The 24,214-nt window shown below is 43.6% G+C and overlaps 2 protein-coding genes across 3 annotated transcripts in view; both read right to left on the minus strand.

The window, feature by feature from the left end:
* ERP27 (endoplasmic reticulum protein 27) overlaps window positions 1-8,872 on the minus strand; it is a 111,684-nt gene extending 102,812 nt beyond the window's left edge. Inside the window, exon 1 of the mRNA XM_029590475.1 lies at window positions 8,776-8,872. Coding sequence (XP_029446335.1) covers window positions 8,776-8,866 — 91 coding nt within the window. The 5' untranslated portion in view covers window positions 8,867-8,872. The remainder of the gene's footprint in view (window positions 1-8,775) is intronic.
* Window positions 8,873-11,264: 2,392 nt separating this feature from the next.
* Window positions 11,265-24,214, minus strand: part of ARHGDIB (Rho GDP dissociation inhibitor beta) — a 38,503-nt gene continuing 25,553 nt past the window's right edge. The window contains exons 4-6 of one of the 2 annotated variants that reach the window (XM_029590478.1): window positions 22,147-22,223; window positions 21,102-21,165; window positions 11,265-13,703 (exon numbers count right to left, since the gene is read on the minus strand). In XM_029590478.1, coding sequence (XP_029446338.1) covers window positions 13,504-13,703; window positions 21,102-21,165; window positions 22,147-22,223 — 341 coding nt within the window. In that variant the 3' untranslated portion in view covers window positions 11,265-13,503. The remainder of the gene's footprint in view (window positions 13,704-21,101; window positions 21,166-22,146; window positions 22,224-24,214) is intronic. The other variant, XM_029590477.1, reaches the window with a different exon arrangement.

Here is a 24,214-nt window from a genome sequence, read left to right on the forward strand (position 1 = left end):
ATGCACTCTTCCCGCTGGTGAGATGGGGCTCAATGGCAGCCACAAGGGCCTCTTCATGTTCCCTTTAATGGGTCCCTTCTTCACGTTCACTGCTGATGCCGCCTCCCTGGGTATGCCGCCCTATGCAATGGCACGATTTGCACACCTGATGGTGTTGGGCCTGCATGGCAGCTGCTAACAGCATTCCATCCATGAAGGCATGAATATTAGTGGTGACTTAAGTAGCAACTGGGAAAATATCAGGGCAGAATTTGAAGACTACACTCTAGCCACAGGCTTAAAAGAGGTCAACTGAGGTGCAGGCAGCTATACTGAGGAGAGTGACGGATACTGAATGCTGCCATGTTTATAAGCATAATTTGAGCCTTACAGAGAAACAGAAAAAGGATCTGTAACCTCAGCCTGGTGTGTGTGTCCTGCACGAGAGGGGACATAAAATAATTTATGAGTTCACTGGGGCAGGAACCCTGAATAGTGGTAGAAACTATCTCTTTTCTCCCCAGGGTATGTGCTGTTTGTTGGATAGGGGAAAAAGTTACCTTTCAAGGCCCCAAGTGCTAAGGGTGTCTCTGGTAGGTCGGTGCACCCCTGGGAAAGGAGTATCCCATAATGAAGTTCACACTTTGGGCCCATTGTTTAAGAATCACTCTAGGTGCCGAGGTGGTGTCCAAAATCAAAGTTTACTTGCAGATAATAATAGTGTAGTGGCACAATTCACTCTGTATAAGCTTCACAGATAAGTCTGATTACAGTTCCTTCTCTCAAACTGTGCAAGTTATTTCCTCACAGGGACTCCAGTTCTCGCCACCCTCCAGAGTGTGGAAAGGTGAAAGCTTTGGGGTGAGCAAGTACCCCTTTTTTTTTAGGTGACAGGGATTCCCCTCCAACCCTGGATGAAAACAGGCAAAACAGTCTTGCACAAAGAGCTGTAAATCCTCTCTCTTTCCCCAAGGATGAAGACTCCTGTGTGTGGTGTCCTTGGTGTTCTCAATTGACTTGTTATTCACAGTTCGTTGTTCTCTTGGTGCTTGGATCCTTTTTAGGAGGAATCCAGATGGAACAGCAGCTTCTGATGTTCCCTTCAGGTAGGAAGGGGCAGCCAAACATGTCCTCCTGAGACTCAAAACAAATCTCTTCCCTTGAATTGCAATTTAACACCGGGGGGTACTGGCACTGGGTCATCATCACCTCCTCTATCCTCAAGGTGTAGAGGGGCAGGTCTCCTCTAACCTGGGCAGCCCCAGAAACAGGGTTCCCCAATCCCTGAATCCAGGTGGTGCACACTCAGGTTCTTACCAGGCCTCCTACCAAGAAAATTTTAAACCTTCTGAAAATATACCCAGAAGGATAACCCAACTAGCTAGAGAGTAGGCTGGAAGGGAACCCTCCCGACCCTGGTCAGCTTCCATAGGCTGGGTTAGCCTGATTCCCCTGACTGGGCCTGAAAAAAACAACAAAGGCTAAGCTACAACTATCTCCTCACTTCTCCAAACTCATAAAAGACTGCCCACAGTCTCCCCCTAGGGAGCTGCTTAAAAAACCTCTTAGGGAGACGGCCATTCCAGACCCCTCAAAGGGAGGGGCTACATTTGAATGGATTCCATGCTGCTTATGCCAGGGATAAGCAATGGCTTCCCCAAGTCTCCCTTGTCCAAACTATTTTTTAAATCCAGCTACACTAACTGCCTTTACCACATCCTCCAGCAATTAATTCCAGAGCTTAATTTGTGTGTTGAGTGAAAAAATATTTTCTACAATTTATTTTAAATATGCTATTTAGCACATTTGAGTGTCACCTAGTCTTTGTATGTTTTCATTCTACTCCATTCATAATTTTATAGAACTCAATCATATCTCCTCTCAGCCCTCTCTTCTCCAAGCTGAGGAGCCCTAACCTCTTTATCCTTTCCTCAAAGGGAACTTGTTCCATTTCCTTTATCATTTTGATCGCCCTTCTCTCTACCTTTTCAGTTCTGCTATATCTTTTATGAGATGTGGCGACCAGGATTGCACACAGTACTATAAGTGTGATATAGAGTATTTTACATATCATAGGAAAAGCATTGAATGCTTATGCTATGATGTGTAAAATGATGTTAAATTCTTGCCTGTCAGATTGGTGGATCCTTTTGATCCTCCTGATCCAGCCATTATGAAACATGGTCCACATCAGATGTCTTGGCCCTGGAGGCTTTTGATCATGTGACATGTGATAAAGACATTGGAATTTTGTGGCTTTATTTAATTGATGGATTTAACTGATGGAGAGTTTTTTCTAAAGTATTCTCAAATGCATCCTTTTGCTTGTGACATAGCCCATGAGTGCACACATTGCCATCTTCTGAGAGAAGAAGACTTACATTTGAATACAACTATTGAAATATGTCACACTGCGGAGCTTACTTATTTGCAAATGAGAATTATAGAACAGGATTAGCAGGTGATTTTGCCACTAGAGATTGCAAACATTTTATCAGCTCAGAAGAAGTATTGGACCTTGAAAGTGTTTTCCCTTTTTTTTTTTTTTTTTAATTTTGTGAGGAGATTTTAGTGCCACTCCTCCTCACACTGGAGCTGGGCTCCAATAACCTGGTTTATCACCAGCAACAGACCATTTCCCATAAGAGGTGCCCTCAGGAGGAGTCCAGAACGCCAGAGAACAGAGGAAAGAGGCAAAACCTTTGGAGACCCATCCCTAGCCATGGCCCACTCAGGCCCACTTGTGGCTACACCACTGATTTAAACTGGCGGTCTATACAAAAGAAGAAAGGTCATACCCAAAGCGCTGTGATCCTAGACATTCAAGCCAGATCGATAGGAAGGCAGTATCCAGTATTGCCCTAACATGTATGATGAGATGAAAAACTTGTTAGCGATTGTTCTGCTTGCAATGAATATGTGCATTAGAATGTAGCAGGTTTAGTGGCCACACAGTTAAAAAAAAAAAAAAAGTCCACATGCACTTATTGGCCCAAATGACAGACCCTCAATCCAAAGTGACAAATAAGTGCCCTGTCGGGCTGAGCCCCTCCATCACCAAACTCCTCCAAGTATAACAAAATTTTCAGGGATCCTCTTAGCAGTCTCTCTCTCCTCCCCTGCCCACTCCCTGGTTAGGAAAAATCACTCAAAAATGCCTTCTCTTCTCTTCTCTCCCCTCCCCCTACCCCTCCCATTCACCCACCTGGTACCTTTGCAAAGAGCGACCTTGCCCCAGGATTGTGGCACTCTTCTACCATGCTCCTTGGGCTGGATCGGCCTTTGCGAAGGTTTCGGATGGGTGAGTGGGAGGGTTAGGGTTGGGATGGGGAAAGGAGGGGAGGGGGCAGAGAGGAGGGGGAGGCCACTGAGAGGACCCATGAAAATCTTGTTTTTATTTTGTACCAGGGGGGTGGGGGGTTAGAAAGCGCTCCACCAGCAGGACTCTTAGGGTGGGGAGGCTGTGATTTCAGCGAAACAGGCCTGCTCGGGACTTTTCTTTTTCTAACTGTATGAGCAATTAACCAGCTATATTCTTGTCCATTTTGGGTAGATGCAGCTACAAATTCCCGTATGGAACCTGACATCCACTCCCCTTCCCATGCCCTTCCCCCCAGACTTCCCCCGTACCACTCCCACCCCCAGCACCACCTTAACAGGCTCTGCCTGCTGCTCTGTGCGGTTACCTCAGTGCCGGAATCATGCCACTGCTGTTTTGGGCTGCAGCTGCCACTCCAGTTTAGGTATCGTCTTGGAATATGACTTCATAAAAGTACTACACGACATAAATTGTACGCAGAATATAACATTAAATTACGTGTGTAAGTACTGGCAAATAGCACTCTTCTTGTTAGGCTTATTTTCTGCATGTAATAGGTATTCCTAAAATATACTATACACTATTTTTAGCATTTTTTTTTTAATGTGTGAAGAAATGAGACGGGTAGGGCAGTGTCCACTTATAGCAGGGGTCGGGAACCTTTTTGGCTGAGAGAGCCATGAACGCCACATATTTTAAAATGTAATTCCGTGAGAGCCATACTAACTACAACCCCCCACCCTCCTGACCCCCCAAGACCTACCAAATTAATTTACTACAACCCCCCATCCTCCTAACTTCCCCCCCCAAGACCTGCCAAAAGTCCCTGGTGATCCAGCTGGGGTCCGGGGCTCGCAGACAAATCTTTAATAAAAAAAGTAAAAATCTAACAAAAACCCCCACCCTCCTGACGCCCCCCAAGACCTCCAAAATTAATTTACTACAACCCCCACCCTCCTGACCCCCTCCTGACCTGCCAAAAGTCCCTGGTGGTCCAGCAAGGGTCTGGGAGCGATGTACTGGACTTGGGCTGTCAGCTGCTAGTAGTCAAAATGGTGCCAACGGCCCTTTGCCCTCACTATGTCACTGGGGTCGACCAATGGCGGCGGTAGCCCCTGTGACATAGTAAGGGCAAAGGGCCATCGACGCCATTTTGATTACTGGCAGCCGACGGCCCTTTGCCCTTACTATGTCACAGGGGCTACCGCCGCCATTGGTCGACCCCAGTAACATAGTGAGGGCAAAGGGCCGTCGGCGCCATTTTGACTACTGGCAGCCGAAAGCCCAAGTCCAGGAGATTGCTCCCGGACCGCTCCTGGACCCCCACTGGACCACCAGGGACTTTTGGCAGGTCTTGGGGGGGGGGGGGGTCAGGAGGGTGGGGGTGGTAGTAAATTAATTTTGGAGGTCTTGGGGGGCATCAGGAGGGTGGGGGATTTTGTTAGATTTTTACTTTTTTATTAAAGATTTGTCTGCGAGCCAGATGCAGCCATCAAAAGAGCCATATCTGGCTACCGAGCCATAGGTTCCTGACCCCTGACTTATAATATTCCTCCTCGGCCCTCATCTCCCTGACATAAGCAACATAAACTTGAGCTGCCAGGCACTCCCTCCCCTTGCTGCAGCTCCCTTCGTTCCACCCTGCAGCTTCAAACTGGTGCCACTTTGCCAGGTAGAGTCAATGAGGCACTGCAAGAAATGGGCCTTCCGGCTACCTCAGCACCACTGGGTCCCCCGCACCAAGGTCACTTCCCGCTAGACTCGGTTTGAATCCTGCAGTTTGAGCGTTAGATGTGGGCGCGAGTGTGCATGCTCACTTGGCCGTTATTAAATGCCATTTGAAAAACAGATCCAGATATCACACTGAAATGTTAATAGAGTCAGTTGCTGTGAATTTTGGATTTTTGTGACTCTGGGGGTACACAAAAACATCTCAAACTCATGGAAGAGGCACAGGAGTCATGAAAGATTGAGAACCACTTTTCTGGGTTTCTGTATTTCTGTCCTGCTCTCTGTGAAGTACAACTGAGATTCATAAGCATAAGACCCGCCCCCGAGTTCTCAGCGGAGGCTGCGTCACCTCCTGGAAGCTTTTAACATTGTACACTGCCATGTGCAGAACCAGAATTAATGTCCTTTTTCAGATCTTCCACTTCCCTGAGTGTCAGTCAGAGCTAGGGATGCTGCGAAGGCAGTGCTCACATCCACCTCCCCATCCCCCGGGGGGAGGGGATCCCAGTCATTGCTCAGAAAATTCACCTGGTGGTTGGATTTAGGGCCCATGATTGCCATACCTGGGAACTCTCTGGATTTGGCCCAGAGACTCCAGAATTCCAAAAGAATTGCCGGGTCTCCGGGCCAATACCGGAAATCTCCGGGTGCTGCAGCAAAACCAATCTGCTTGGACCCGGAAAGAAGAAAGGAACATCACTGGTCTTGCGCAGCTGAAAAAGGAGGAACTCAACAGTGATTTCTACCATCTCCGGACCTTTTTAACTCTTAACTTCGCTTCCTCGTGACACCACCTGCTCCTGCACAGCCTGTTTCCTGTATCCAGCCACTTGCCCGCCCCATCCTGTTTGCCTTGGCCAATCGACATTGTGATTTCCTGCCCGTGCATCAAACGAGGAGCAAGAAACAGGCAGCGTCCACTTCCACAGCACAGGAGGAGAAGGAAGAGGCTGCTGCTGCTCCAGGAGTCCAAGTTAGAGTCTGCTCTTGCTAGTGTGCTTTGAAAGGGGGGAGAGAGAATGAATGAGCATATCTGTGAGAGTGAGTGAGTGTGTATTTGTGTAGGAAGAAGAGATCTGAGAGTGTATGTAGGTGAGTAGGAGAGAGCTGAGTGTGAAAGTGTGTAGGCATGTGTGTATGTAAGAAGGAGAGACGTGAGTGAGTGAGTGTGTGTTGGTGGGAGAATGGCAGAAGTAAAGGTGTAAATGGACATGTGAGAATGTGAGAGAATGAGCAGTGAAAGTAAGTGTGAACATGTAAGAGTGTTTATGAGAGAAAATTTGTGAGCATCCGGTCCCACTGTGCAGTTGTCCTCCCCCGGTCCCCCTCCCCGCTAATCCTGCTAATCCCCGCTAATCCATGGTAATCTCAGGGTGACTTGGAAGTCAAAAGTTCCCAGGTATGATGATTGCAGAGTGCCTGTTGGAGCCCTGGTGCATGGCCCCTGGCTAAGGACTATCCCTCAAATGATGAAATCACCTGTGATGAGGGGAGAGGGGTGTAAAATAGGGGAAAAAGTCCCCAAATAGTTATAAATGAAGTCTCATGGCGCAGGAATCCAGGCCCTGGTTCCGATGGAATTGGAAACCCAAAGGAGAAGAAGAAGAAACTGTGGCACCAAATGAAACTCAACAAAGCAACAGATCTGCTCCCCACTCCTCCTCCCTGCCATGTTCTCAGAGACCAGCTCATTATTGCACCGAAGTCTGGGTTTTAACATAATTAGTCCATTTTAGAAGGGCTGGCGCACAGCGGAATGATTTTATTTCCCCCTTTCCTTCTGCAGTGGCAGCGGGAGGTTCTGAAACTTTGGCTTGTAGAGTTCTGAACTGGGCCTTGGCGCCCTCTAGTGGCAAAATCACTTGATGTTATTTCTTTGTCCACGGACTTTTTATTTCCTCACATTGACATGGAACTGTCACTACTTTATGCAGAAGGAAAGAACTCTAAGCCTCTATGGATAAAACGTTCAGTGAACAGTCCTGTAACATTATTAAGCACTAAAGATGGGTTTGGATTCGTTTATATTCTATCCTGGATATATTTATGGTGCAAACAAAACATAATACATATCAAGCAAAGGGCCAGCTGGTTCTTGGAGTAGCAGCAGAAATTGGTGATCACAATGTATGTTGCAAGTTTCATGGGCAAAATGTGTGCCTTCATAAAATTTTCCAAAGTCCAGTGCTTGAATAACTCATTTCTGTCCTTCAGTCCCTGTCCTTGCCTCACCTCTTCCTCGTCCCATAAGAATGTGTTCTTTTTCTGAGGAGAGAGTGTATGAGTGTGTGTATCTTCTAAGGGCGACTAATAAACACTCTGCTCCCCCAAGTTTAAATGAATAGAATATGATAAATGCATTCAAGCCTCTCTCTGTGATGAATGACTGTTAATAAAGAAATCCTTTGGGCTGTTGCATGTGGGTGTGCTCTGCCTTCCCGTTCATAAGAACATAAGACTTGCCATACTGGGTTAGACCAAAGGTCCATCAAGCCCAGCATCCTGTTTCCAACAGTGGCCAAGCTGGGTCACAAATTCCTGGCAGGATCCCAAGGGTTAGATAGAGTCTAAGCTGCTTCTCCCAGGGATAAGCAGTGGATTTCTGCAACTCTACCTTAATAATGCTTAAAGGATTTTTCCTCCAGAAACTTATCTAGACCTTTTCTAAATGCAGCTACACTAACAGCTTTTATCACATCCTCTGGAAATTTTGTGTCATCAGCAAATTTGATCATGTCACTTGTTTCCATTTCCAGGTGTTTATAAACATAAACATATTAAAAAGCAGTGGTCCCAGAACAGATCCCTGGGGCACTCCACTATTCATATCTGCTTATTTACTAGATAAAATACTTTTTTTTTCTTTACCATATTCTTTCACGGACAGAAAATGGAACATTGTATTGGAAGTCCTTAGATGATAGGAAAGTCATTTCAAACAATGTTTTCTAATAACCTGATGGAATGGTTATCGACTGGAATAACTCATCCTGAGCTTTGTACCCTGGTGTCTCTGTGCAATAATTGAATTTTTAAGAAAGGGATCTTACCAGGTGACACTGAAAGTCACAAAGGAGCCCCAAACCACCAGTTGCCTTAATTTTTATGGCTTCTAGCTTTACTCACAGTGGTAACCAGTTAACAGCTAGTTTGTGATCTAAATTACATCATGAACCACCACAGTCACATGAACCCCAAATCACAATCTTTAACTATTTTTTGCCTACATTTCCAACTGTATATATGTGAAGTTTTGAATGCAACAGTAAGAGCTGGAAATTTCCCATATGTTTAATGAAAGTCAGCAGCAAACCACGGTCTGGCTGTCTTGCACATTAATTTGTCTTTCCTTATTGGAAACACCAGCTTATTAGATCTATGTGACCTGCTAAGAAGTCCCGATGCACAAAAAAGGAGAAACTAAACTAACACGTTTAATTGCTGAGAGCATCTAAAAGTCAAACTATGTCTAGTTTACTGGGCTTATTGTTTTGTGACTGGTTATCCAGTCAATAACACCCCCTTAACTCTGCTTCCTGGCTTATGCACCTTCTTCTAGCAGGGGCCATATGTGGAGAGCTGATGGCTCAAGCAGGGAGTTCTGGGCAGATTACTCTGCCCTATTCTTGCCAGTCATGGCCTGAGGCTGTCATTGCCTTCAGTGAGGAAGAGGAGAGTGCAAATAAATCTAAAATCCCAAATTCAAGTTGGAGGTCACCCAGCTCTCCCTGGTTGGCTTTGCTTACCTGGGTCTGCACTGCTCTCGTTGGCATCCCCTGCATGGGATGCTGCAGTGAGGAGGAGGAGGAGAAGGAGGCTCATAGCTGACCCGTCCATCCTCTTTGTCAGCCTGTCCCTTGTGCATGTGTGCCTAGGCCAGGGCTGGGGAAGAGAGGGTGACGTGGCAATTGCCACCTGATCGAGCGACTGCTTCCCAAGCCATGGGAATTTCGCAGCTGCCTCTCCAACCTTCGGATTCCGAGAAAACATGTTGGAATGAGCCAACCCGAAAGGTGGAGGTCTGAGGGATTTCTCTCTATGAAGATTATTCAAGGAGTTACAATTAATACTATGAGGGTATTCTACTTTGTTGCTCACCTACAAAAAGCAGGAGCTTCTCAAATTTATTTTTATATATATGTGCTTTTTGTCTTTGAAGATCTTCTCATAGAGTATTAACTCTCCAAATCCAATCAAGACCTACCTGGGGGCGGGGGAGGGGGTAGGAGCGATGGGGAAGGGAGCAAAAAGAGGGAAGGAGGGGGAGAAGAGTTGGGTTGGGGCAGGGTTGTATGAGACTTTGCACCCTATGGCCAGACCTTACTTTCCCTGAGTTTTTAATTAAACTTTGCACAGGAAGTCAGAGTTAATACGTGTACATGTTGGCGGTGAAAAATAACACGTGAAGAGCCCAATTTTCAAACCCATCCTCAGTACAGCATGTGCACGAGTAAGTGGACGCTCGGAGATTGATGCTGGTTTTGCATGAACCGTCTGGCGGGAGCCGATCAATTCATAAAATGCTGTGTAGTTCTGCTATGAAAGTACGCAGCTATGTTTCAGTAAATGCGAATACTTCCAGTGCAATGAAATACATACTTTTTCTGCCCAGTTTTATAAACATATGCACGTGTATGTTACACACAAAATAGTTGTGACACTGCACAAATAAAACACCCAGCATTAAATGCTGAGGCTGGTATTTTTTTTAAAGTACGTGAGTATACTGGTTGTCAATATCACCAGTTTGGCAGTATCCCCGCTAGTTCTCCTGGTCCATCTTCAGTTCACCTAGACCCTCTAGCACAGGGGTGGGCAATTCCAGTCCTCGAGGGCCACAAACCTGTCGAGGTTTTAGGATATCCTAATGAATATGCATGACATAGATTTGCATACAACTGAGGCAGAGTGCATGCAAATCTCTCTCATGCATATTCATTAGGATATCCTGAAAACCAGACTGGTTTGTGGCCCTCGAGGACCGGAACTGCCCACCCCCTGCTCTAGCACCTCACCATGAACTAATACCAGTTCATCCACACCTACCACCCAAAAACTGAAGGCAACAGACAAGTGTGATTTTAATTTGCCAGTCGATGAGCAGGCGTAAAAATGTGCCAATAAGGGCCTCATTCATTAATTTATGTTTGGCCATTTACCGTGCAAAAAATGCCAGTTTTTGTGCAGTAAATGGCCTAACACGGGAATAACGCAAGACATTTCAAATTTCTCATGTTATTCCAGGCCCGGCATTGCTCATGTTTAAATGAGCTCATTAAAAAGCAAATGCACGCTAATGAGCACATCCATACCCTATGTAAATCAAATTACGCAGCTCGCTGAAAAAATTTGCAAGCCACTTTATTTGACTTGAAATCAGCTACAACTCAGGAGCGGTAGCTAATTTCTTACAGGTGCATCAGAACATTAATGCACGTACCAAGAAACCCATGGCCTAGTCTTAAAGGTGCTGCTCGCTGAATTTCTGGCAGAAGTTACCTGGCACTTGTCCACTTACCGGCTTGTTGAATATTACCCCACCTGTACTTTTCTGTGGACTTTGTTTGGTGCTGCTGAACTGGTTACTTTCCAAGTATATTTTCCCTTTTGCTTGGAGCCCCAGCTACTGTATGGAGTGTGTGTTTATTTTTGTGAGGTAACCTCTGCCCAGCTGGTATTGTAGGGGAACCTGCCTCCATTCCATGGGACTCAGAGGCTTTATTTCTTCACCTCAGTTGAGTAAATCCAGGGTTCTGTGGGGCTGGGACGTGACCCCCGGGGGGGGGTTACATATATTCTCCCTGCTGGTTTGCTCTCAAGTTTTGTGCAACCTGTTACTTCAGATGTATCCAGATCCTTGTGCCCCTGCACTTTTATTTCTTTTCCACCACTATAAACCATCATGCTGTTGTCACATTTCACTTTTAGATTCTTCTCTTTGGAACCAACATCTCTCTAAATATCCATGATGCTGTCCTTCCCTCCCCCCCCCCCCCTCTTGAGGTCAAGACTAAAAATCTGCCTGTTCTGACTCACCTTTCCTGCCTCTTTCTCTTTCATCTGTATCTTTGTACCATTCGTCTTAATTGTCTGCCACGTAAAAATCAAAATAAATACATTTTAAACTTATGAGGGCATGAGAAGGGAATGGAGTAAGAAGAAATTCCTGTTAAGATCTGCAGTGTCTCAAATGACCACCAGGTGGAGCCTGATGCAAAGAAACCTCACTAATACAAGGATTGTCAGGTTCACTTTATTTTCAAGAACAATACGTTTCTCCATAAATACAGCAGTTGGCAGGAGAACAAAATATTCAAGGGCACAGGGGGAAAAAAATTGCATGGCAGGGCTGCAGGTTATCAGAATACAAACAAATAACACCAGGCAGAAGAATTACAGAGCAGCAATTAGGATGGTCATTCTAGCACTATTATAATGAAGTCCCTTAGCAAGAGATTCAGTATGAGGGGCAGAGAGATTCTCATGGCAGTGTTACCAGGTGGGTTTACATTTTCAGGACAAGCTGATCCAGTCCGGGTTTTTTTTTTTTTGTTTGTTTTTAGCCCAGTGCTTGCAAGGATTTGCATTCTAGCTTTCTTTGGAAGAAATGAGAACAAGTCCATGCATGCAAAACTCAGATGGAATCAGCCTGTTATAATAAAATGGATCCAGCTGGTATCCCTACTTTATGAATGGAATTGGCCTTCACCACTCAAAATGTTTGGATCCAATAACATCTTGGTTATCTCTTTATAACACGCTGTGATTACAAATAAAAAAATTCATCTCCTGCAGCTTTGCAGATGCTGCTTCATGTCGTGCACAGTTGCCGGTATTTCCCTCCACATGGAGTCAAAGACAGTGTGTGGCTGGGAGAGCAGCACACAGCCCCCCTCCAGGGCCTCTTATGGTGTTGCTGTAGGAACAGCCCTCTGATCTTTCCTCTTGGGGATGTGAGCACTACTTCAGCAGCGCCCGCAGCCTCGAGCAGCCTGCTGCCGTAGCCAGAGCCAGGAGCCAACCCTAGGTCTGTCAGGGAAGCCCTGCATTACATCTACTGGGCCACAGGGTCTGCCCCAAGAAACAGGGTTAAAAATGCAGAAATGCACCGCAGCTTTTCTAACCCTGGGCCTTTAGGACTGTGAGCAAGTTCTGACATAGAAGAATCTCTTAGACTGGTGAAGCATTGGATGATTATTTTATACTGTGGTCCTGTGCCTCGTGCCAACATGACACTGAGCAGGTACAAATAAGGCCACGCTGATATGCACAAGAGCATCTCAGAGTGTGCCACTATCCCTGGTCGGAGAAGGCTTCAGGTTGGTATTCAGCGTGGCACTTCAATATTTGGTTTACATCAGCAGCAAGGCCTGCACGCACCATTTAATGTGTCCAAGCAGTGGTAGCCTTTGACTGTTCAGATAATGCTATGAATAAACTCTTTCCGAATTCTAAAACAGAAAAAACTAGAAGGACAAAAAAATATAACAAGTTAGACTTTGAAACTCTTTAATAATAATTATTTTAACGTAAAATAAAAATGAACTTATATTGCTTTCTTTGTTTTTCTTTTCTTGTTCTGACCATAGCTCCACTTAAGGAACTACTGTGCCCCAGCACTTGCCAATGTTTGACTGAATACCAAAACGCACATTTAACACAGCTCTGTCTAAAATAACAAAGTTGCCAAAGTGTTTTGCCATTTAAGCCCCTTTCCAAACTTCTTTTGAGCTATCAGTAGCTTGCACAGAAGACAGCATATTGACCGGTAGTGAAGGGTTAACGCCTGATTGGATTCTATGGAGATATGCATAGCAGGAGCCTGTTAGGGATGGCCTAGATTGGCAGAAAGGAACCAGGGAAGGTGGGGAGAGGCTGGGTTGTGTCACTCTGGGGTCCATTTTTCAGCAGCCCAACTGGCTAGCAAAGTTAGCCAGATAAACATTTCCAGCTAACTTTGCTGGGATAGTCAGTGGCCTGGCCGTGTGGCTGTGTCAAATCTAGTAGGATAATGTTATCGGGATAAGTTTAGGGCAGCTTTCCAGCAGTCCTAAAGTTATCCAGCGATGTCAAGCTGGATAACACTGAAAATCAACATTTATCTAGCTAGTTTAGCTGGATAACTGGTCCCATCCTGCCCTGGACTTATGCGGCTAACTTTTCAGCTGGATAAAAAGTGAGCCTGCTGAGTCCAGGATTTTAAATCCTGTGATTTATCTGGCTAAGTCCAGGACTTAGCCAGATAAACTGCTTTCAATATTGATCTCTTTGTCTTCTGATACTTATGGGATTCCATGAAAGCACCATTATGGATGCACTTCTTACATGCCAGTAGCCACAACTAAAGTGAGGGAGTTATTCAAAGGTGCCGAAGCCCTTGAAAACACAGAGTGAGACACCCCCCCCCCTTTGTGTGTGCATGGGGGAGGGGAGGAGGATATGTGAGATTTGTCCTGATGAGGAAGATGGAGATTTTACTCCGACCATTCCTTGCGGATACAGAGGTTCCATTCCCAGGACAGGTGGTCATGCTTATCGTCATCAGTGAAGTAGGATTTGTTGTGGTAGGTGCCACGTGCCAGGACACCCTTGGGTGCCTCCTCTGCAGGCGTCACATACTCGTATTCCTCTGCTCGTGGCCCGTAGCTGCCAACCATGAACATGGCTTTATCCACTGTGGGGAAAGGAGCAGAGAGGAGAAAGGACATCAGGAATGAACCAGAAGTATTAAGGCCGCACACATATAGAGCAGAAGTTCTCTTTTATCATAAGCTTCCATCAAATCTCATAAACAAGGGAAAATGCAAGGCAGGGGGAAAGGGATAGGGCGTGCCACCTTTGACCACCAAAGATAATGGGGCCAATATTCAACATGCAAATAGCCAGATAAGTAGGACATCTGGGCCATCCAGTGGCTGCTAGATAGCCGGATAAAAGGTGGGCAGGCAATGGGGGGATTGGAGCAGGCACTACTTAGCCAGATAAGCAATATTCAGCAGATCTAAACTTAGACACACAAGACTTATTCCATCTAAGTAGCGATTTTGATGGGGATATTCATCTGAATAGCTGTGCTGCTGACTATCCCATCTAAGTTAGCCCGATACAGCTATCCGGTTAATTTAGATACACGGCTTGCATTGCAATACTGACCCCAGATAAAATAAGGATATTCACTTTCTGTCAGCTCTTGTTCTCTGAGCCTTAGTCTGCATTTAGTTGAGGGCGAAATGAGTAGGCATCTGTAATCATATGCTCTGGTCCATAGCTGTTTGATTCAGAGTTAGATAACCAGTCAGATGGTTAATTTTAGGGGTAGGGGGTTGGTGGCTAATATGGAAGTTGTTTTGTTTTTAATTTCATATTTTAAATTTCTTTGTTTTGATTCTTTTTTATTAATTTTCAATGAAAAAAAATAAAATGAAATAAAAACAGCAACAATAAATAGAAAACAAAAAGAAAAGAAAATATCAGTCCCATCTCCTCCAAAAAACAAACCACCAATCACTCTCTATTATTTCCCTTGTTTCCGATCCCTCTCGCACCCTTTTACCATGTTGATGTACTTCAAGAAGCAGAAGGGATCCCCTGAAGCTCCTTTCCTGCTAGTACTACAATTAAAAATGGTGCCGTGGACTGAGGCAGGTGCCATTTTTAATTATTTTGTAAGGGCACTGGCCTGGGCCTGGTCAGCGCCATTTCATATGGTAAAATGAACAATTATGCCAACAGTCCAAGGAATATGCCTAGGTTCCCTCCCTATGAGGAGACATGAGTAGCTATTGAAGACCCTGAGCCCCTGAAGACCCTGACCCCCAAGTATGAAGGATTGTCAGAATTGGAGAGGTCTACCCCTATAGTAGTGAGTACCCCAAGTGCTGTGTATACAGCGGGGTAGGGCCTGCAGAAGGAGTGGCAAGCATGATGTAGTGAAGCCTAGAGCTGTGGTGTTGCCTACTGTGGTTGTTGAGGCATCAAAGACTGGAATGGCAAGAGGTGTCTTGAGTATCATGGGAACTGTCCAGCACCAGAATCTTTACTGACAAGGGAGATTGTGCTAGGGAAACCCAAGGGGATTGCAGTTTCTTTTGATGAAGCAAAATAGGTAAAGATCTGATTGTGAGAGGATGCGCAAAGTGGATGAAGCATCAGTTACCTAGTTCAATGGTCACAATTGGGCAGACCAATTGAGAAACAGGAGATTGTGATTCAGAGTATGTCTGCTGTTATCCTATGTAACAAATCAGTTCTGCCTGAGTATTGTGGATCTGTAGGGACCTTCATTGTCAGTTTTTAACTTATTTTTCCCAGGAATTTGTCAGAGTTTATTACAACAAAAGCAAAAATGATACTTACCTGGAATAATGATGAGTAATTTTTTCTGCTGATTTCTCCCATTTTTGTTCTTTTTGTAACAAACATGGATAAATTCCCGGGAAAAATAAAAATAAACTGAAAATGATGGTCCCTATGGATCTTATACCTTGGAGGAATGGATAGTGTTGAAGGGGTTATTATTGGAGGCACAGGCCATGACTCAAGCTGGGTTAAAAATGTATGATCTGTCTTTGGAAGAATGGTAATGCCAAGTGCCTGGTTTATGGATCAAGTTGCTAATGATTTTGTTTCCAGGATGTTATCTCTGAAGGAAGAAATAGAAAGGGAAGGACAGGAAAAAGTTATGTAGGTGGTCATCCTGCAGCAAAGACTGTATGTCATATGACACTGGGTTAGAGGGGTAGGTCTTCAAGGGCTTCTAGATAGGATGTAACCTGTGAGTCCAGTCTTCATCTTTCTTTCTGCCTGATGTGGTGGCTATATATTCCAGCATTATCTCTTATGGAGAACCATGAATCTGTATATATAGGGGTCGATATTCAAATCTTGGCTGGCTAAGTAACTTAGCTGGATAACACGTATCCAGTTAAGTTACAAGGATATTCCGTGGCATGACTATGCCGTGGAATATCCATGTGTATATTGCAACTTAGCCAAATAAGTTATATCCATTTAACTTTAGACCTGCTAGTGAGCAGGTCTAACTTAGGAGGACAACTTATCTGGCTAAGTATTAATATCATTACTTAGCCAGATAAGTTATCTGACTAAGTAGCACCACCCCAATCTGCCTACTGCCCACCCACAAAGTTCTCTGGCTAAGAGAAAGCCGGACAAGTGACTTATCTGGCTATCTAGCAGCCACTGAACTTAAGCAGATATTCAGCAACCACTAGATAGCTGGATAAGTCCTACTTATCCAGCTAACTGCCAGCTTAATATAGGGCCCATTATGTCTAATGTTTCCTATCCCAGTTTTCCAATTAAAGAATCCTTGCATACTGCCATAGAATAATGAGTGATTTTTACTTTCCAAGAAGTATTTCCCTTGGAGGCACTGACCCTAAATGAGCAGATTGGACCAGAACTGGTTCCAGATAGGGAAAGAAAAATGAATCAGGTTTCAAGCCCAGAGAATGCTATGGTCCTAAAGAAAAAGTTGTTGTATTCAAGCTGTGCTGATCCAGGGAACTACAGAGCTGATCCAAGCTGAAAAAAACATGCACCCAGCTATTACTACAAACAAACAATGAGTAGAACAAAATAAAGCAATTGACTCAGAAAGCATGGTTTTCAGTATAGATCCCAGAGCAGCTGTATACAAGGTGGATGTAAGCAATTATCAGATATGGAAGTTTAAGATGGAAATGTTGCTGAATAAAGATAAATTATGGGATGTGATACACAAAGATAGACCAATTGAAAATACATAATTTTGGCACCAGAAAGATATCAAAACAAGAAGTATTAATTGTCTTCCTGTTGAAGATAATCATTTAATACACATCCATGATTGTACCATAAGAACTTAAGAACATGCCATACTGGGTCAGACCAAGGGTCCATCAAGCCCAGCATCCTGTTTCCAACAGTGGCCAATCCAGGCCATAAGAACCTGGCAAGTACCCAAAAACTAAGTCTATTCCATGTTACCGTTGCTAGTAATAACAGTGGCTATTTTCTAAGTCAACTTAATTAATAGCAGGTAATGGACATCTCCTCCAAGAACTTATGCAATCCTTTTTTAAACACAGCGCTACTAACTGCACTAACCACATCCTCTGGCAACAAATTCCAGAATTTGTGTGTTGAGTGAAAAATAACTTTTTTTCCTGGCACTGAAATCTGGCTAACCGGTCTGTAGTTTCCCAGATCGCCCCTGGAGCCCTTTTTAAATATTGGGGTTACAAAAGCTGTCCTCCAGTCTTCAGGTGCAATGGATGATTTTAATGATAGGTTACAAATTTTTACTAATAGGTCTGAAAATTTCATTTTTCAGATCCTTCAGAACTCTGAGGTGTATAACATTCAGTCCAGGTGATTTACTACTCTTCAGTTTGTCAATCAGGCCTACCACATCTTCTAGGTTCACCGTGATTTGATTCAGTCCATCTGAAACATTACCCATGAAAACCTTCTCCAGTACAGGTACCTCCTCAACATTCTCTTCAGTAAACACCGAAGCAAAGAAATCATTTAATCTTTCCACGATGGCCTTATCTTCTCTAAGTGCCTCTTTAACCCCTTGATCATCTAACGGTCCAACTGACTCCCTCACAGGCTTTCTGCTTCAGATATATTTTTAAAAGTTTTTGCCTCTATGGCCAAATTCTTTTCGAATTCTCTCTTAGCCTGTCATATCAATGTCTTACATTTAACTTGCCAACGCTTAAGCATTATCCTATTTTCTTCTGTTGGATCCGTCTTCCAATTTTTGAATGAAGATCTTTTGGCTAAAATAGCTTCTTTCACCTCCCCTTTTAAGCATGCCGGTAATCATTTTGCCTTCCTTCCATCTTTCTTAATGTGTGGAACACATATGGATTGTGCTTCTAGGATGGTATTTTTTAACAATGTCCACGCCTCTTACACACTTTTTACCTTTGTAGCTGCTCCTTTCAGTTTTTTTCTAACAATTTTTCTCATTTTATCAAAGTTTCCCTTTTGAAAGTTTAGCACGAGAGCCGTGGATTTGTTTACTGTCCCCCTTCCAGTCATTAATTCAAATTTGATCATATTATGAACACTATTGCCAAGCGGCCTCACCACTGTTACCTCTCTCACCAAATCCTGTGCTCCACTGAGAATTAGATCTAAAATTGCTCCCTCTCTTGTCAGTTCCTGAATCATTTACTCCATAAAAATGTCATTTATTCCATCCAGGAACTTTATATCTCTAGCATGTACCGATGATACATTTACCCAGTCAATATTGGGGTAATTGAAGTCTCCCATTATTACCGCACTACCAATTTGGTTAGCTTACCTAATTTTCTTAGCATTTCACTGTCAGTCTCACCATCTTGACCAGGTGGATGGTAGTATACTCCTATCACTATAGTCTTCCCCGACACACAAGGGATTTCTACCACCACAAGACAGATGTTGTAAAGTTTGAAAAGATTACATGAAAATTGTAATTTAAATAGCAAACTGTTTCTGCTTTACAAATTCTATACATGAAGATTGGAAGAATCCCAAGAAATGGTAGAGCATACTAATACCATGCTAGAAATTGCAAAGAAATTGAAATGCATGGGAGAAAATTTTAAAGGATGGTCATGTGACTGCCATATTATTGTGTTGCTTGCCGGACATATAATGTGCTCATAAACACACTGCAGACTAGACTGGAATGTAAATTAACACTGGGCTGTGTGAATAGAAGACTAATAGATGAATTTGTTTACAGAAATGAAAAACTAAAGGAGATAAAGGCAGACACTACAAGTGCCATGATGCTGTCCTGCATGGGGGAGGAAGAGAAAGACTTAAAGGATTTTTAAACTGCCCTTGCTACAGGGGGAAGGCTGGTGTATGAAAGCAGCCCAGAAGAGAAAAAATTCCTCACACTGGTAAAACCTGTGGGCATGCACAGCCCTGGCAAGGCAAAGGGGGCAGTTGCAGCCCAACCAATGTTATCACTGCAAAGAGATGGATCACTTCAGGAAGAACTGCCCAGCCTGGATACCTGATAGCAATCAATTATCAGCTGAGACAATAAAAATAGTTTAAGATTTCTAGCAGCAAGGGAAACTTTGAATTACTTTGGAGCTGCAGTTTTAAACTCCTTGAGGGAATTGATATAGGAGACTGGCACATTGATTCCAGAGTAACAAGGCACATAACAAATAATTGTTTCACAGAGATTGGTTATAGTGTGAACAATAAAGTGTACCTAGCAGATGGGAAATGCCTCCCTCTACTGGGGTGGGCAAAGGGGGATGTGCACTTCTTGTGCCACCACTGCTGGATATAGACAGAATACTCATGAAAGATGTGCTATACGTGCCAGAATTGAAAGGCAGCTTATTGTTAGTGAGATGCCTGACAACCAATGCCTTCTCTGTCCTCTTCCTCAAGAATACATGTATAATTAAGAAGGGGACAAGCATAACTGCACAGATGAGAAAGCCAAAGCAGCTGCTCTAACCCCTCACCCGAACTGCATGCACACATGGCAAAGACCTCTGAGGCACAGATGCCCAGATGTAATAAAATGACTTGCTAGACAAACAGATAATGGTGGATTTAAAGATATCCCCATATAAAGAGACACTGTCATGTATTTGTTATCTGAAAAGCAAAGCAGCAAATGCACCACTACCAGAAGCAAGTCATAGTTCAGCAAGTCAGCCTCTGGAGCTAATCCACAGAGATCTGTGTAGAGCAATGAAGACAGCAACTGTTCTGAAACAGATACTTCCTAACCTTTACTGATGATTTCTCCAGGTACACAAAGACCTACCTCCTGAGACACAAAAGTGAAATGCTGGGGAAACTCTAGGAGTAAATTGCAGTGATGAGTAACAAGTTCCAGCATAAACCTGGAACCATTCATATAAGATACAGAGGAGAGTACATGGATAGAACAATTCAAACATACCTTAAGCGGTAGGAGAACTACCATCAGACCACAGTGCTTCATGCTCCCAATCAGAGGAGCAGTGTAGCCAAAACCAAGAGCTGCATGCTGATTGAGATGACAAGGAGCACCCTGCTGGATGCCTAGATTTCTGACAATTCTAAGGAGCGGCACTGATGACTACAAACTATCTGCAGAACCTGCTGCCAACAAGGGCAAATGAGGCTACGCCACACAAAATCACCTGAAGATATTTGGCTGCAAAGCCTACACACAGGAAGATGCTCCAAGATGGCATATAAAGCCAGAGAGGGCACACTGCTGGGATACAGTGAACAAGACTGGGATACTGTGTCCTCCTCTTGGGACAGACCAGGTGTCGGTAACCTGGAGTGTGCACTTCAATGAGTCACCCTCACCAAACATCACAACTCCAATGAATCCTGAGCAGATTATGAGTCAAGGTGAAGTCATGGAGAAATCAGATACAAACTGTGGCGGTAAAAACCGAGGCGGAGCTGCAGAACAACTGGAAGTTACTGCAAATGGGAGCCCAGATGAGACTGCGGAGCAAACCAACTGAGACAAAGAAGGAGGAGACTTCGGACACTCCAGACAATACTGAAGGGGCAGAAGCCTACAAAGGAACCCATACTTCAAAGATCCTACCTGGACAACAAAGGGTATACTAGCTCACAGACTATTCAGACATTTATCCAGGTAACATGACGTGGTCGATGTTTAGCTTGAGGGATTAAAACAGCGTGCATACATGGGCTTTTCAAAGGTGTGCGCCCTATTTTATAGCCACTTGCACACTCACACAACTAGCAGATGCAAATTAGACCGCAAGTTTAGTTGTGGCTGTCGATTTTCAAAGGGAAATAATGCAAGAGGTTTTTACTTTGAAAGCTGGCTGCAATCTGGCCAGCTAAAAAGTGCATGTGTGCATTGCAAATGAGGAGGGTTATTCCAAATTGCACCCTATATGCATTTAATATTCAACCAATTATGTTTAAAATTTCCTTTTTAATTAATGCTAGAGGTTATTTATTGCCTTTTAAGCAAAGTACCTCAAAGGCAATATGGAGGATGCAAAGGGTCTGGTTGGCCTGTCTTTAGTGCTGTATATATATGGCATACACTCACCTTTCACTGAAGTCCTGTATGTGTGCTGAATATACTTTAGCCCAGAGACAATTTCATTATTGATCTAGAGGAGGAAAAGAACAGGAAGTGACTGCTAGGAAGTGAGCTCATTCCTCAGTAGAAATGGATGGAGGCAAAACTGTAATTCTTGAACCATCATTGCTCTGTAATTCCTCCACTAAGTAAATGTATTTCTCTTCTGCTCCCTGCACTACATGATGCCATGTCACTTAGGACAGGCTGATTGGTCCTAGCTTTGCCCCCACTACATATATGGAGAGGTTTTTCTAATTTCCCAAAGAACATAGCAGTACATCTCCATGCATGCAGTGAACTAGGACTGGTGACATGGAGTCATCTTGTAATCCTACTTGCATGGCTTGCCTCCCTTTCGTCTACTTCTTTTGTGGATCTCATCCTTCTTCCTCAAGGAACTCAGAGGTCCAGTTCAGAAGCAGTTAGCTAGATAACTCAGCAGTTATCCAGCTAAATTAATTTTGGGAACTTATCTGGCTGAATTCTAGTCGACTAACTTATTAGCCGGCTAGAATTTAGCTGGCTACATTAGGGGCATTCTGGGAGTGTAACTGGAAGGAGTTGAGTTAGCTGGCTAAGTTATCTGGATAACTCTAATATTCAAAATTAGCCAGCTAACTTTAAGATAGCTGGCTATATTCAATAATGTGGCTGCACTATTGAATGTATTTCCAAAGTTAGCTGGTTGAATTTATCCTTCTAACTTTGCTATATGGATAGTGACTGAATATGGACCTCTCTATTTCTTTCTCCCATGGATCTTCTCCCTTTCTTTTTCTCCTTTTATGACTCCTCCCATTTCCCATGGAGTTTCTTTTCTTCCCCTTCTACCCATTAACCACCTTTTTTTCATCCTATCGTCCTAGATTTCTTCCCCTTATCATTTCTTCTATGAACGTCCACCTTCTCCCTCCACAGACTTTGTTCTGGGAACACACATTATTGAAATTGTTTTCCTCTGTGAACTGTAAAAAGCGAATGGACAAAAGAGCGAGAAAGACTGATGTACCTTGAAGTGTATTTTGATTCTGTAAGTGGAGCTTTCCTTGAGCACAAATGTTTTCTTCTTCAGGGCTTCCAGGTCACCTAGCAGGAAAGATTCCAGATAATATGTGAACATGCAGCTGGTGGACCAGCTCTCTGGGACCTCTCTGAGGCCTATGTTCTAGGGTCAATGCTATCGAAGACACTATTGATTGTATAGTGAAGGCAGTACAAGCATCAGGCATGTCATCTTGAATGCATATCTTTAATAAGGAGGTGGAGATTCATGTAAATGATATAATTATGCCCCATCTTAACGCAAGTGTGTTCAATTGTAATAATTTAGTCAGCAGTAAGAACAGCAAAAATCATTAAGATTTCCCTCTCTTGGATATTTTGATCTTTTTCTAAAAGGAAATCAATGTTAGAAGATTTTGAAAAACCGTGCTTGACATCTTCGCTGCTGCCACCCTTATAAAGTACATCTAAATCAAAAATGTTTGCCCCACATGAAGCATCTGTGAGGGACTCCAAGATTTCCTTTGCTTGTATTTTTCAAAGGAAGAGAAGCTCTAGAACGAGGGGAAATAGGATGAGGGTGAAAGGGGAAAGACTCAGGAGCAATACTCACATTTTGTACATGGAAACAGACTGGATTCTGTGCCTGACCCTCCACCATTTCTTGGTGGTGCATAAGGAGGCTGGCCGAGCTTACTATCCTGATTTTTATGATGTTTGCACACTTTGATATTGGGTAGAGTCCTACTGAGTCTATATCTTCTGAGTGTGGGTGGTCAAGGATCATATATTGTTTTTTTAAATTTTTCTGAATATATTCTTCGAGTGTGGGTAGGTTTCCAAGAGCATGGTGAGAATGGGGGAAGGGAAGGGTGGGGGGGGGGGGGGGGGGGGGAGGGGAATGCTTCTTCTGCACATGGGCAAGATAGAGTTAGATATAGCCTGTGTAATGTTCCTAGACATATTCCTCTTGGATTGTGTGTGTGTGGTGGGGAGAGGGAGATTTATTTGAGGGTGTTTTATGTTTATGTGATATTTATTGTATATTGTTGTTGATTTTATATTGCACCTACAGCTTGTATTTTTGTAAATTGTATAGACTATTTTTATCTTGTTTTTGCAATCAATGTTGAACAGATTCACTCCCCTGAATTTGACTCCACTTGTTTGGAGACTCAGTTCTAGTTTGTTTTGGTGCATTTTTTCTTCTCATTTTCAGAATTGATGTTAGGTACTTTTCACTACATGCCATGGGTTTTCTGTTTTGTCTTTGCTCCCCTTTCAGGGGTCTTACTTAACTTGGCCATATAATTAGCCTCATCGACTCATTTCCTGCTCACCTGCAGCAGATTGCACTATGCCTACAGGGTCAGGTAGCGAAACTAGCATGAGACTAGCTTGCGTGCTTGCTGGTGCTGCAAGGGAGAGAAATTGAGAATCATGGCAGGAGAGAGAGGGAGATAGAAACAAAAGTAGTTGCATAGTGGCAGGAGGGCAGTTAGGTGAGAAGCAGGTGTGAAGGTACGATGAGACAAAATGCTGGGCATATTTGTCAGTGGCATCTCTAGACAAGAGAGCCTTCTAAGCAACAAAGAAACACTTGGCCAGTTTCAACCATCTAGAAAAACGACCCCTAAAATTATTCAAGAGCACCTATGAATAAAGTTCTCTTGGGAGTGAAATCTGGGTTCTATACAGAACAGGACAGAATCCCAATACGAACGCTACACCTCAAGTCCTACAATACCCTGTGTTCAGAGAAGCTCCCTCAACAAAAGATGCAGAGCAGAACTAGGACACTTCCCTTTACCACTCACCATAGAAAAATTATATTCAAATTCTGGTGTCACCTCACTGTATCAGCTACACATTACCACACCTCAGTAATATTGTGTAATAATTCAAAACCCTGCAAAAAAAAAAAAAAAGTACTCAGAACCTATAGCAAAGCTGACATACCATAACACCTTAACTGCCAGAAGCAAATGGTAACATCCCTAAACCTATGAAAAGGCAACATTGTAAATATTACACCAGGCCTTAAAACATCAATATACCATCTATTAGGAGAGTGG

Source organism: Rhinatrema bivittatum, chromosome 2 (assembly GCF_901001135.1).
Source record: "Rhinatrema bivittatum chromosome 2, aRhiBiv1.1, whole genome shotgun sequence".
Taxonomy (NCBI): domain Eukaryota; kingdom Metazoa; phylum Chordata; class Amphibia; order Gymnophiona; family Rhinatrematidae; genus Rhinatrema; species Rhinatrema bivittatum.